We start from the raw sequence: 14,896 nt of genomic DNA, 5'->3' as shown, positions 1-14,896 counted from the left end.
CCACTATGGCTTCCTTTTTCAGGAGTCCCCACCCTCTGACACCCCCTCCTGCATTAGATCAGGTATAAGTCTAGAAAATGTATGCAGCCAATGTAACAGCTCAGTTGTAGGCAGTTTCAAGGTCAAGAAAAGGGGTTTGTGTACTTGGTTCTCTGGCGTTTTGAATTGTTGGAATAGAAGCATAAACACTTGCATTGTGGGACTCACTGATATATTCTAGACAATACCTCTTTGAGAACTTGAAAAGGTAATTTCATCTGAATTTGATTAAAATGCATCTTGCTCACAACTGCCTGTTTGAGACTTGTACTTGGCAGAGTGGATTTATTTAGATTTTGTTGCAAAACATCTTGAAACAGTTTGTCACTACAGTCTGAGTTCTTAGAAAATACTCATCTTTCCCTTTGGAAGGGCACACTTAAGCCTTCCAACAGTAGTAATTATGGTAAATGTCTCTTACATTTCTTTTTTCATAGATGCCATATATGATAAATAGATCTGAACCTCTTTTATTAATGGTTCATTGATGGCCAGGCTGTTTTATTGGATTGTATAGTTTCAGTGAAGTAATTTTACTAATGTTGTTGTACAGTCTACAATATATAACTTAGGCATCTTCATTCTTCAAAATGTTTGTTGTAAAAATTGTTCTATCCATCATCTGTTGCCAACTACCAAACAACTCTTGGCATTTCAGTGGTATAGGAAAGACAAAAGGCTTTTATTTGTCACTGCTGATTTGCAAGCCAATAGGGTGACTCTACTGAAGCCTACAGATCTATCTGAGCTAGACTTACAGATCTATCTGAGCTAGACTTATGTGCCACACATGCCTCATTTTGAGCTCTGTACTACAGGAATTGTTACCATCATGGAGGTGATGGAAGCATCCAACAGCCACGCTGGCCTCTATTGGTATTATTGCCTGTAATATTCTCCATCTTCAGTCAGCCTAGTCAGAAATGGAACAAAGCAAGTGGATTTTGCAGGTTGCATTGTACCGCAGCCTTAGAGTGGCTGGTTCTCTCTCTACCTGCTCTCCTGGGAATTGTCCTCCGACAGTTGTCAGTGCTTCCTCTCTTCGTGAGCAGCAGCCTCCAAACTATTGCCATCCAGTCTGTTCAGGAGGCACCTTTGTCATTTTTGAAATTTCCTTGGTAAGGAAGGTAACTGAATGCTCTAGTTGATTAAAAGGAACCAGTTTCTATTGTACATCATTACTCTGGCCCTTGTTTTGTTAAAAGTCTTTATTACCAAAGTAGGTTACAATGGTAACAATAATTCTAACTACCTTATGCACTGTGGCTTTCAAACTGTGAAGCTGTTGCCCATATGTTATTCCTTTACCCTAGAAAGTTGAATCTGTTGTCATTTTTCACTTCACATTGGAGGATTTGAACCAAGAAATGATTCCTGTAGCATGCCATTCACATGGCTTAGCAAAGTCTGAATGAGCCATGTCTCCTAAGCTTTATAGACAGTATGGTATTAAGACAAAATCCTTCCTGGCACAGGGGGGCTTCTCCTAGAGTGAAGGTAAACCTGCTTTGGCCATTTTTGGCCATGTGTCATACTCTTACTCTCTCCCTGTTCACATCTTTATTTCCAATTCCTGATGACCTGCCTCCTTTTCAACAACGTAACAGATTGGTCTGCCTGGGCTTCCCCTTTTTCAAGTTGCTGGGGCATAATAAGATATAACAAGATGACTGATGTGTAATAGCGCCAACTAGAACTATCACCTTGGCATGTGCAATTTTAGAAAAGGAAGAATTAAATTGCATGCTATGCTGGGAAGTGAGGAGAATTGGTAATTCTGATTTAAATTAGAACAGAGTTTAATCTAATTTAAAAGGGGAAAAAACAAAAACAAAAACCGTGCTCTGCCTGAACTTTTTAGCAAAGCTTTGTTATGGGTTCCAGGAGATTAGATGACAGTTCTTAGGGCTGACCCTGTCATGGTCAAGGCTGAACTGAATTTAACCATCTGGTACATAATTGGTGATTAGGAGGGTGTTGATGACTCCCTGTAGAATTAGGCCACTCAGTGCCCTCACATAGCCTACAGTGAGCTGTATAGATACCAATGCCACTTCCTGTCCACTTCCTCAGTATGATTCTTTTGAAGGAGACAGCCTGAGTGGGAAGAGAATATTCTAATCTAAGTATTCACAATTGCAGCCTGAGTTCTGCTTATGCCTTTTAGCTGAGGATCTAGCTACAATGTTTTAGCCACAATTTCTTAAGAATATTATGTGCATGCACAAGGTGATATTTCATTAAAACCAGAAAAATATTTTATTTAATTTTTAAATATAATATCTCTTATGTATAGACATGTAATCCAAGTTACTGATTACATGCTTATTCCTGACTTTTTATTTCTAAGTGGATACCTTCTCCAGTACATTTTAAGGTTCTTGTCACAGCTTACATATTTACCCATGTTGAATTTGCTGCTTTCTAACAGGAGGCCTTTTTATCTCTCTGTGTCTTTCTCAGATGTGTCACTGGCTTCCTTTTTGAGTCTAGGAGTCTTGTCCACTGCAGGAAGAGTGACTGACTCCAAAGTAAACAATACCATTATACTTAAAAGCACGCATAAACCATGTCATGTGATGTTACTCAGCATGTATTCCCATGTCTAGGGTAAAACCAGGTATTCAAAATACAGCCACATACAAATCAAGAGTATATTTATGAGACATTATATTGGTTTTTCTTACTGCCTAAGACTAACATTTTTAGGAGAATGTTAAGAACCTTTCACAACTGTATCTGAGAATTTTACATTTCTCATAGAAATTAAAATAAAACTACCCTGCAGCAATGACTTGGTGGAAACATGTTCATTTTTTATTTTTCTCTCTATATTATACAATTGCTCAGACATCTTCAGATCCCTGCCATACTCACTTTTGACGAGATCAGGTGCATACAGGGAGGTGTGGTCATAAACTCTTATTCAATTCTGTTGTAGTTTATTTCTATATGTTCATTAATAATTTGTTTCATATGAAAACAGTGAGACTGAAACTGTAGCCAATTAAACTGTATTCAGGGGTGATAGCCATATCCTAGCAATATTTCTATCTCCAGCATGCTGAGAAATGAGGAGAATAATGTCTTTCTTCCCAGCAAAGGATCTGCTGAGCTTCAATGTCTCATCCTGGTTGAATGTCAGAAACCATTGATTAAGGTCTACATACAGGGCTAGGTGTGAGAAGGCTGCCTGTCTTAGAGTTTCTGTTATTGTGATGAGCACCATGAACAAAAGCAGCTTGGGGAGGAAAGGATTTATTTCATCTTAAAACTAGTAGTCCATTGTTCAGGGACGTTAGGGCAGGAACTCAGAGAGGGCCGGAATCTAGAGGCAGAGACCATGGAGGAGTGCTGCTTACTGGCTTGCTTCCTGTGACTTGATCAGCCTGCTTTCTTATGGTACCTAGGACCATCAGCTCAGTTGGTGGCACTGCTCACAGTGAGCTGGGCCCTCCCACATCAGTGATCAATCAAATACACCAGATGCTTGCCCACAGGCCCAACATATATGCTTAGGGGGTTTTCTTGATTAAGATTCCTTCTTCTTAGATGACCTTAGCTTATATTAAGTTGACATAAAAACAAGCCAGCACAGGGCTCTAAGTTGATGTGAGCTGTACAGATATTTAAGATCCAGCTGATCCACATAATGCATCCCCACTCAATTCAGACACCCAGGAACATTGTCAAAGGCAGGTGGTTTGTTGTTGTTGTCTTTTAGTTTCTCTTAGAGGATGTCTGACCTGAGCCTTAAGTTACCTTGCTTGCATTAGAAATTGATTTCACAACTGCATTCTTAGATAGGTAAAATGTAAGTAGTCATGGGATAGACTGTGTTGCCAGACTCAAGGTTTCAGTTCTATGTCATTTTGAAGCCGAACTAGAAAACAAAGAAAGCTAAGTGCTATAGTGGGGGGGGGGGGCGGGGGGCGAGGGGAGCAGCCTCCTTGCTAGCAGTATTAGCAACTGTTAGTTACTGCTTGGAATTCCACAATAGCAGTTCCTATCTGCCAAGTTTGTGACCAGCATATTTCTCACCCTATATCTCAAAGGCTACACATAGGCACAAATGATCGTAAGCCGTCATTTTGTGTCTGTAGAAGAGATAACATTCCTTTACTGGGAAAGTTAGGTATTATATGTGACATAGAGGGGATTGAGGGAAACAAAGTAGGAACCTTGAGGCTAAATATTGATATATGTAGGTGGGAGCTGTTGTTTATCATTAAACGTGTTCTTATAAATAGACCAATTCATTTTCCCCTTTCCATCTTTAAAATTATAAACATATAACATGTCAGGGGAGGTCTATATTTAAAGTAATTTGGGCGTGGACTGTCAGTGAATTGAGGTGATTAGCAGAGCTCACATTGAAAAGCACCTCTAAGCATTTCCATTTTGGTTTTTTGATATCAATGACAGCTAATTAGATATGCCATGTGGCAAACAGTGGCTCTTATTGTGGGTGACCAACCACCAGGGAAAAATCGTGATGCTGTAAAAAGGCTTTGGTAACTTCAAACAGTGCTGGATATTGACTCTGTCAGCTAGATTAGAAGCTACAAGTCAGAAATTGTCCATCTCTGTGACACCCAGGGGTCTGAGTTGTCACAGAGGCAGCCAGGTAGTGCCAACCCTGTGAGTACCTGCCTGGACCCCAGCCCTTTGTCCCTAGTGAATGGGTCATATATTAACCACTGGGTTTTTTTTTTCTCAAAAAAATAATTTTATTGCATATTTATGGAGTTGCCAACACCTTAATCTGTGCATGTGTGATGTACTCATTAGCCCCGTTTATCTTGGATGGCCTCACTTTAATATTGAATATGGGAATAATGTACTTGTGTGATGTTCATACTCTGGGCTATTAGCCACTTGCCTCCTAGAGTGAGGTTGCCCCCCTTCTCATTTCATAGAGTTCATAATGGTTAGCCCCTCATGGAGATATCATGAAGACTGATAGAATTAATGTATGAAAACTGGTTAGCACACCCATAGTATATGGTAAGTATTCAGCAAGTGCAACTATAAATGTTGTTCTAATAAAGTATGTTTTTACTGCTACCACTTCAAAAACATATTCTTCTATGTTTTCTAAAGCTGCAGGTTAGTGTAAATTATGAATATCTGGAGATTTCCTCCTTTTTATACTCAAGAACTCATTTTGAAAATTATTTTTTTATACTGCATCTTCCTCTGATCCCTCTGGCTTCCTGCCACCCAGAACATAAATGCTTGTCAGCCAAGTCAATTATCAATCAAGTGGAGCCTAAGGAAAATCCTTGGGATTTGTCTTAATTGTCGTTTACATAGATTTTCACACTGCAGTGACTTCTTTATAAAAATGGGCAAATGTTAAAGATGCATTGAATTTGAACAAAATCTCCAGGTTTTGCAGCTTTATAAACAGCAGTCAGATATGTGGAGGAAAAAAAATGTTTAGTTGATAAAGGCTTTGCAAAAAAGAAACTTTTTTTTTTTAAGTTAGAAAGTGTAATCTGTTCTTATTTTTACTTGATCTTATAAATTGGAAGGAACTTCAAAGCCTAATAACATTTTGAAGTATCTTGGCCCTAACTTTGTGGAGTGGTATACCTACAGAAATGGTCTTTTGTTAGGAGAGAGGCTTAGCATGTCTTTTCCAAAGAAAGCGTCATTTCTCTAAATAAACTCGACTGGTTTCACGCTCTTTTCTCTACTCGAGACGCATTTTGTCTCTTCTGCGCAAGCAGGGTATCGGCCACAGCACAGTGACGCTACATTCTCTTTGTCCTCCTTGTCTGATGTGCCTCTGATAGCGGATGTATTCTCGTTCTTTGGGAGCAAATCCAGACGACCTGAAGGACCCCATTAAGATTAGTATTCCCCGCTATGTCCTGTGTGGTCAAGGGAAGGATGAACACTTCGAGTTTGAAGTCAAGGTAAGATCCTTCTTCGCCCTCCTAGAAGAACAGAGGTTGGAAGCTGTGCACTGCTTCCTGTGTGTATGAAATCACTTATGAATGTTATTTTGTAAGACATTGGTCATATACTTCTTTAATCCAATCTGTGAAATGCTAGACTTTGGCACATGGTGGGGCAGGGGTGACCTATAAAGATGGGATTATGTCAGGAGGCAGAAATACACACAACCCTGCTGGCAAGGCAGAGAGTGTCATCCAAGCCATCCCAGGGTCTCAGTGTTTTCCTGATTTAGCTTCAGAAAATCGACATTCAGTCATTGCACATGCGCGTGCCCAGACACACACACACACACACACACACACACACAACAGAACTGTTGATAACCCCACCCATGGCATGGGCTTTGGCTCAATTTTTTTCATCTTTAAAAATAGTAATAGAATCTATGTTGTAAGAATATTATTTCATGTAAAGTCTTGTGTCAAGTTATCACTATTGCTGTGGTGTGTGTGTGTGTGTGTGTGTGTGTGTGTGTGTGTGTTCTCTCAATTAGAAGCTTTCTTAACCTGTTTTAGGTATTTTATTTATATGACTTTTAAGGAAGAGATGAGCTTTCCAAAATAATGACTTCATCTTATTTTTTAATTTATTTCCATTGACTCATAACACTTAGTTAAATGTTGCTGGCTGCCATCCCCTCTTCCTCAGTGAATTCCCAATTAATCACATTTTCATTCAAGGATGGGCAAGGATATTAATGTAATGAAGTCCTCTGCAGTATTGGTGTGTTGATGCATAAGGGTGGCCTTGAAAGTAGTTTGGTTCAGATAAACACTGGCCTGGGAATCTGGACACTGAGTTCTATAGACTTTGATTCTGTTGTGGTTTGCTTAATCACCTAGACAGTTTTTGATCTTTTCAGAGCCTCAGTTTCTTCTTAGCAAAATGAGGGAAAGCAGCTGTAAGTGGTCTCCAAAGGTCAGTACATCAGGGAAGCTTGTCTGTACATCAGAGGGACCTCCTGCAGAGTCTGCAAGCCTGGAACTCCTGAGGGAGGAAGCAGGTGGGGAAGGGGGTAAGACTGGCCTTGCCACCCCTTGCCCCAGGTTCCCTGAGGGAGCCCCTGTGCTCTGAGAGATCCCCCCTATCAGGCACACAGTTTTCAGTCTTCCCAGAGAAACAATATAAATAATTTCTTATCAATCAAGGTTTTAAATGCTTGTTTCTGGGTACTGAGTTTTTCTTTACTAAAGCATACAAACAGGCCATGATTTATATATTTGAGGTTTAGGTTGAAATCACATGGTGCCAGTATGTTGGTGGTTTTTCGTTTTCCTGAATGGCTTTCGTGGTGGTGTACTAAAGTGCTGAAGTATGTCTTTGTTCTGTTAGTGTTTGTTATGTCTTTGTCTTCTTATTACCTCTGAGCCAATAATGCCCAACTCCTGCTCAAATCCTCTTCCTTTTTTCTCACCATTCCATACTATATATGTTTGTAAGATATATAGTGTTCTCTTTTTTAACATGTGTAATGTCATACACATATACAAAAATAACTTCAAGGCTATTTGTATTGTTTCCATGTTTTGTATTCTGATCTGGCTTTCCCTTGCTCAGAATTACAATTCACCGAAGTCTAGAAGTTACATAGGTAAAAACATGTACTGCTTTTAGTTGGTCCATGTCCATGCTTTTTTTTACTAATGAATGTATTAATAAAGTTTAACTATCTATTGACACCATAAAACTCTAGTAAAGAAGACTACTTTTTAAATAACTGGGTTAATTTAGATCAGACTTATAACTAGATAGTAGCCCAGTTGGTATGCAGATCTGGCCCAAACTGTGAAGATGCAACTGCCAGAGAAAGTTAGAGAGAGCAGAGGACCACAGGGGCTTCTCAGGATCCTGCTTTGCTTCAGTGTATGTAATCCAAACCCATACAAAGCCAGTGCTAAAAGCCAGCAGTATTCTGCCTCCTTCAGAACTTGCAGTAGGCTCAGCAGCACTGGGCTGTTCATGCTGACCCGATGGGAGCAGGACCTAGAACTAGAAAGGAATGTCTTATGATTCTGATGCCCCTCTCCAAACAAAGCAAGAACAGACAAGCTTCAGGCAAAGGCACAGCCCCTGGAACAGCTCTGGGTATGTCAGTGTCCGACAAAAATTTTGGAACCTCAGGCTCCATTATCTGTATAATGTGGACAGTAAAACCCAACTGACTGGGTTGTTGTAAGGCGTAGATGACCTTGCCTTTCTAACTTACCTCAGTGTCTGATGCTCCCTCAGTGCTATGTCTATTTGTTATTAAAATTAAACAAAACCAGACAGGCTTAGGAATGCATGGGATGCTGCCTTTGAGCCCCTAAGTGATGTTCATGTACAGTTATGTCTTTATGAGGCTTGGGGTTTTGATTGCTTTCTTTTTGATTAGGTGTTCCCTGCTATATCCTGATGCATAAAGAAAACTCAAAGAAAATAAATGTACCTGTTGCCACTATTGGAACATAACCTCAGTTATCTTACACTGGTTGCTAAAATCTTTGTAGACTCTTTTTATTGGAAGCATATTATTAATTCTGTGGGTGCTTATGAGAGAAAAATAACATAAATACCAAAGTCTTTAAAAATGATTTTGAATTTTTCTTTATAAAACTTTACATTGAAGATCTTATGTTAAACCAAATTACTATTTAGAACTTTTTCAAAGTTCCCAACTTTTCTGTCAGTTATTTGAATATGTCATGCACATACCATATTATCTAGTCTAGTCTCATATCTGAGGATATTGTGCTCCTATTAAATTATCTTGGTGAGCTACATGGCTTCAAAAAAGCAAAGGCTATTGATCTGATTTTTGATAAAAGACAATTCTCTTTAGTTTTAGGCTTTTATAGGAAAAATTTGGTATTTGTGTGCATAGATAAATTATTATGGTTATACTTTAGAAAATCATTGCTGCTTCTTTTTCAAAGTTTGTGTTCATTTCCACCTCTATCCACCAATGGTATTCAAGGCCCTCTAGGGCATGGCAAGCTCTCAGTGTCTTGATCACATTTCACATATCATTTCAAAGATATGCAAATACCCAACCCACCCACTACACATCTTGACTTGAACACCAGAGAAGATGGCAATTATAAAAAGGACTCATTATGCCACATCCATCAAGTGAGAAGTAAACACCCCCTGTGCAGTTGGTGAGAGCAGCCTATGAGTCTAGGTGGGTGAATGCTTGAGCCATGCAAGGCTTGGGTCCCAGCATCCTCCTTTTACCCTCCTCTATCTGTCCACCTCCAGCTAGTTCCACCCACCCTGCACTAGGTAGGATTTGATAGTCTGTTAAAATCCAGTAGCTCCCATTGGAGTGCACTGTGAAGTGAATTAGTGAAGAGTGTGCTGGTGTACAGAGAAGGTTAGGGGCTTCCCAAATGTTCCTCATCACAACTCCTATGTGTCCCAAGGAAGTTTCCATTATTGGTCTTTAAAATAACAATAGAGCTTTTCATTAAACTAGAATTGATTTAATTCAAAAGAACTATTTTTTACCTGCTTTATTTGAGAGGACTAAGCCAAGCTTGTTTTGTGGGAAAGCTGAGAATTGGTAAGTAGATATGTTTGGGTTTGGGTCTCATTTAATTTCTTCAGGCCACTTTGTGGAGGCTTCATGTACATGAAGCAAGATGTGCACACTGTGGGAGGGACTCCATGAGCCACATTAGCTTCTGAGTCTGACTGCTTTGACAGGGCTGCTTTTGGAGCTTCTTCCCAAGTAGTGGTCAATGTCATTGGCTCTCCTGATGAAGAGACCCTCACTGTGTGGTCATACTCAATTTGTGTATTCTTTTCTCTCACTGCTGCTTTTTCTGAGAATGTATGAAGTTGTCCTCTCCATGATGTACCCCACACTCATTACTAATCTTTGGAGGGCACATGACTAGGAACGCTGGGTCAGAGTGTTAGTTCTGTTTCATTGGAGTTACCCTTTCAAGGAGTCCTAAAAGTGCAACCTCCTGTGGCTGGATTTGCAGATACATAAATAAGAATCTCTGGCTGGCAGGTGTCATAGAGAGGGCAAGAGATTGAAGGTGGGCCAGCCTGGCTCCTCTCTGAGTAGGATGTCACCTGCTGGTCAGGAATGTGTATCTATAAGGTCCCTGCTTGCCCCAATCACAGTTGCCTCAGTAATGCCACCCCCTAGACTCCAACTGTCACCCCAAATTCTTTCAAAGCTTTTTAGTGATTGATACAGAAAATCAATAACCTTGAATCATGCTTGCCATTTTCAGTTAGCTGGGATCAGAGTGGGTGAAATTTAATTTTAACATTACATTTCAGCAGGATGTAAAACAGCAGCCAGGAAAATCTGTAGTCAAGGCTAACAGAGGATGCCATACTCATTTGTCTTAGAAATAATGACATTTGAAAGTCCTTGTATTTTAATAGACATGTCAACACAGTAGTATAAAGAAATGAGCCAATGCTGTAGATGTTTGGTCATTTTGTTTCTTGAATTTCTGTTAGTCCTGTAAGTCACTGTCTCACTTCTTTCTAGAATGGCCTTTTGCAGTCTGTTCTCACTATAACCCAGGGTCCATTCTGCTACCATGCCACGACTTGGTCAGTTTTTTTTCCCAAATGTCACTGTCCCATTGTTGCAGGTCTCCTGGAGGTTTCAGCTGACTGGACCTTGCTAATCTTAGACAGACCTGAGTCTCCAGGCCCCACGTTGTGCCTACCTGGTAATAGTCATCTAGTAGGAATAACTCAGCAAGTGACATATTGTGAAGCTCGGAACTCCAGGCATGATTTGTATTTTTCAAGTTAGAATCTTGAGTGCCCTTTGTGAATAGCACCCCACAGGTTCCTCGGACTCTATCGCACACAGGGGTCACAGTGCAGCTGCCTTGCTCATAATCATTCAGGGAGAGTGTGCAAGAATGGAGCCTCTGGACTTGAGATCAAAGATGCAGTATCTGACACTTAAGTAGTTCTGCCCTCTGGTACATGGGCACACAAGTGCCCTGGCACTGGGCAGTCTCCAGCACCTAGGTCAGCTTCATTTTAGTTAGGCATTTGTTCACACATGCCTAGGCTCACGGCCTACCCTTCCCACGTGATCCCAGGACCAAGGCAGTCTCCAGCCCGCTGCTGATAGAAGTCCCTGGTCTCTTATCTCCTGAGGAGCTTCCTGAGTTGGTCAACCTCTGACTGTTCTGTTCAGCAGCACGCAGGCCCTGCCCATCCTCACATAACCCTTTGAACCAGCTCTTTCTCTTGCTTTCACACCACAGCAACACAAGTACCTCGAACACACGATGCCCAAAGTGAAAGCTGATTTTTTTTTTTTTTAACCTCAGGGAAGCAGTCTCCAACTTCTGTTGCCCTAAAATCCTGCCTCGTTTTATTCTGTCTTCCTATTGATGGCTTGGAAGGAGATGAGAAGCAGCAAGAGGAAGCAATGGAAGGGAGAAAGCATGACATCTAGAAAATTGCCCAGCACAACTCTGTAGGCCATCAGTGGCAGTACTGCTCTTGAATCGTGTGGCTAAAGATGCCTGAACCCGCCTTGTATTATATGAGATCCTTATATATCCCCTGAGCATCCAGCTTGTTCCATCAATGTGCTTGACCCTTCTTGTGAGCATCATCCATCCCCATGGCCAAGTGTTCTCACCTAATGCGGTTGACTCTGTTTCCCTGTTGTCATTCACCCCCGAGGCCTTCCCCAGCTTGCTCCTCTGAATGCCTTTGACTCTGCAGCTCCTCACACACAAAAAGAAAGCTAACATCTATCCAAGAACCTTCTGTGCCCCAGGCATTTTGCCAGACATTTCTACAAATACAGAGAATGTTCCAAAATGAGGATATTTGTTGTATTCCGCAAAGTAAGAAATCTTGAGTGACTTGCCTAAGGCCATACAGCTGGTAAGCAGGCCGAGGTCCACGTCCTCCTGGTATCTTAATCTAGGAAACTGTACTCACTCCCTTTCTTGTTTGAAAGTACCTTCTAAGTGTTAAGAATTCCTGTCCCTTCTAAAAGTTGAGAACATATTTTAGTATTGTCTTAGACATAATAACTGTTTCCCAGTCCTTGCTTCCTTACAGAATCTACTGTGCTGTGTTTGTGTGCACGCACACATGTACACACATTCACACGCATTTAAACTTTTTGTCTTGTATTCTGGCCAAGTCTTGCATGCTTTGTAAAGTGGAGTTCCTGTTAAAGCTCTGACAAAGCTGGAGGGTTTGGTGGTGGGCAGACCTGACAAGAATCCTGAAGAAATGCCCAGGAAATGTGCAGTTTTGGAGTTCTAGTAATTACATTTACAGTCAGAGAAACCTCTCTCTCTACTTGACAGAACAAAAATGAGAGCCATTCCAGGCTATTAGAAAAACCACACACACATACATCTTTTAGAAGTACTTGCTCCCAACTTGATAGAATGTAAATGTTCAGAGAGAGTGGTGTGTTGGCATCTGGGCCTGTGCTTATTAGTTATGTGATAGATGATCTCCCTGCATGTGGATTAGCAGAGCTGAGACAAATGGAACGATGCACATGCTCTAGCCATCTAGAGCCAGGATCCAGCGCGGGTGCTGCTTTACAGTGTGAATATCAGCGAGGGAAATACAGCAGATCCTGAAGAGTCACATTTACCCCATAACTTTGTTTTCTGAAATACCATCTCAAGTCTTTAGAAATTTTGTCTTATATTGGGGGGGGCGGGGAGAGAGAGAGAGAGAGAGAGAGAGAGAGAGAGAGAGAGAGAGAGAGAGAGAGAGAGGAAGAGGAAGAGGAAGAGGAAGAGGAAGAGGGAAAGAACAAGTAAGCAAACAAACAACAAAAACCTTGGTTTTCCCTTCCCAGGTTTCTTTACAAACCAGCTGATCTTTTGTTGCCTCCACCAGGACCCCTGTGTTTGTTTCCACAAAGTAAAAATTCAAGGAGCTACTAGAAAGAAGTGAGACTGAGTCTCAGGAATGGGAGAGATGTGGCCACATCCTCAGGGACCTATCTTGAATTTCAGCCTCACCCAAGTGTTTGTTTTAAGAATATGTTCATTTCCATATTTCTTAATCTTTCAGCTTTAAGGATTTTCTCTCTCTTCTAGAATGTTTGTTACGTAAGTCAAATGGCTTGCAGTCGTTGCTCATGGAAATCCTCACCTTTCAGCAGTGCAGCAGAGGATTTCTTTAGGAGCAGATTTTGTAAAATTTTTTAATTTAAAAATTGTTCCATGCAATCCCCTTTGGTCCTGACTCCCCTCCCACAGCCTTTCTACCGCTTCCTAGGTCTTCCTTACAGTTATAACTGCTGCCCTTCACCAAGCCAAGCAGTGCAACCCCTGCCCCCTGGTTTGGCTTTGATACTTATGGGCAAGGACTCTGAAATTAACTAAATCTACCCTTTAAAGGCCATTTAGAGATTACCTTTGGATTCTTCCTGTGTCATTTAGGAGCCTCATTCCCAACTGCTCTTATCCCAATCTCCAAGTCACTTATTTATGTGTCCTTCCTAAATCAGTGCAGCCTTCTCTCCAAATGAAATGTGATAAATGACATTTTTTTCACTTTACTTTATAATTCTTTGGCCTCCTCCTTATCTCCCCCAATGTCTCCTTACCAAAATCTCTGCAGAGTTGATTTGTTGATAAGTCAGAAAAGAACGAAGATGCAGGTCACTCTACTGCCTTCAGAGAGGGAAAGAACTAGGGAATATAGTCAAAATGTAATTTATTGGAAAGAACCTCTGTACATTGAGTGGAGAAACAATTGTCCCCATTATCCATTTATTATTTAACAAATATCTATGTGGTTTTTGTATTATACACAAACACACACACACACACACACACACACACACACACACACCCCTTCTGGATACATTAAGAAACAGATGTGCAGAAAAGATGAAAAAGATTCACACAGCAGCAGCTGAGTGGGGGGTAAAAAAATGCATAGAAATAGAATGACAGAAATAAAAGGCCATGGAAGGGAGCCAGGGAGCTGTCCGGGTGGACACATAGTGTTGTTCCTTTGAGAGGGATTTAATGAATGGAAGGAGAAGAAAGGTGTTCTGGGCAGTAGGAACATTGGTCTCAGAGAAGCACAAGTGATATATTGATAATAGAATATAGTAGAGTTTGAGGTTCACCTTAGAGAGGGACTCAACTGTGAGAATGGTAAATACAGAAGGCAGAAAGGGTTTTGAAAGGCTTGGAACTGAGTATCAGCAGTATTGTTTTGAAAGACACTGGAAGGATGCTGTGGGAATTGTTCTTGAGTGACTCCAGTCATTCTAGATAATCATAAAAAAGTGATTTGTGGGGATGGAAAAGCCAGCATATTTGAAATGCTCATCATGGAAAATGTAATTGGAAACAAATTTCCAAAGTAGAGTGATAGTGCCAAGCAGAGAAAAGAAACACCATGGGCTTCCAGATGTGGGGAATTATTCTGATGGGCCCCACTATTAGGCTAAGGTATCCAGAAGTGTTGAGGTGCTGGTCTCTGGGGTTGGGAAAACTGACGCAAATCCAGCCCTGGCCTCCAGAATGAGTGGTTCTTTAAAGAAGAGACCAGCAGGAGGCTGCAGTGGAGATGGCCAGCAGATTCAGCATCTTAGGGCCATTTGTCCCCAGTGGAAATCAGTACACATTGGTCTTTTGGTCCTTGCTGACAGATTTGGTAATGCTGGAGGTAGATATGAAGAGGAATGGGATAGCCACTGTGTTCAAAACAGGATATTTCTGTGCTTAATGGGATGTTGGCTTCAGTTAACACTCTTGGCTAGTTCTCTTCGTAGCAGTTGTCTGAAGAGATTTTAATTAAAGCTAATGCACTGATGTGTATTTCTCCACAGATCCATACCTTCAGAATATATTTCATGTTTTACATAAGACATTGAGTCTAATTAGTGAATTAGATTCTGTCATCTTGGGAATAG

The 14,896-nt window shown here is 40.9% G+C and overlaps 1 protein-coding gene across 3 annotated transcripts in view; it reads left to right on the top strand.

Moving 5' to 3' along the window:
• Positions 1–14,896, top strand: part of Kif16b (kinesin family member 16B) — a 282,143-nt gene that overhangs the window by 198,781 nt on the left and 68,466 nt on the right. For 2 of the 3 annotated variants that reach the window (XM_028884430.2, XM_028884429.2), the window contains one exon: positions 5,841–5,963. The exons of the other annotated variant lie outside the window; for it this stretch is intronic. In XM_028884430.2, coding sequence (XP_028740263.1) covers positions 5,841–5,963 — 123 coding nt within the window. The remainder of the gene's footprint in view (positions 1–5,840; positions 5,964–14,896) is intronic. 3 annotated transcript variants of the gene reach the window in all.

Source organism: Peromyscus leucopus, chromosome 4, assembly GCF_004664715.2.
Source record: "Peromyscus leucopus breed LL Stock chromosome 4, UCI_PerLeu_2.1, whole genome shotgun sequence".
NCBI lineage: Eukaryota > Metazoa > Chordata > Mammalia > Rodentia > Cricetidae > Peromyscus > Peromyscus leucopus.
This window is presented reverse-complemented; position numbering and strand designations above follow the sequence as displayed.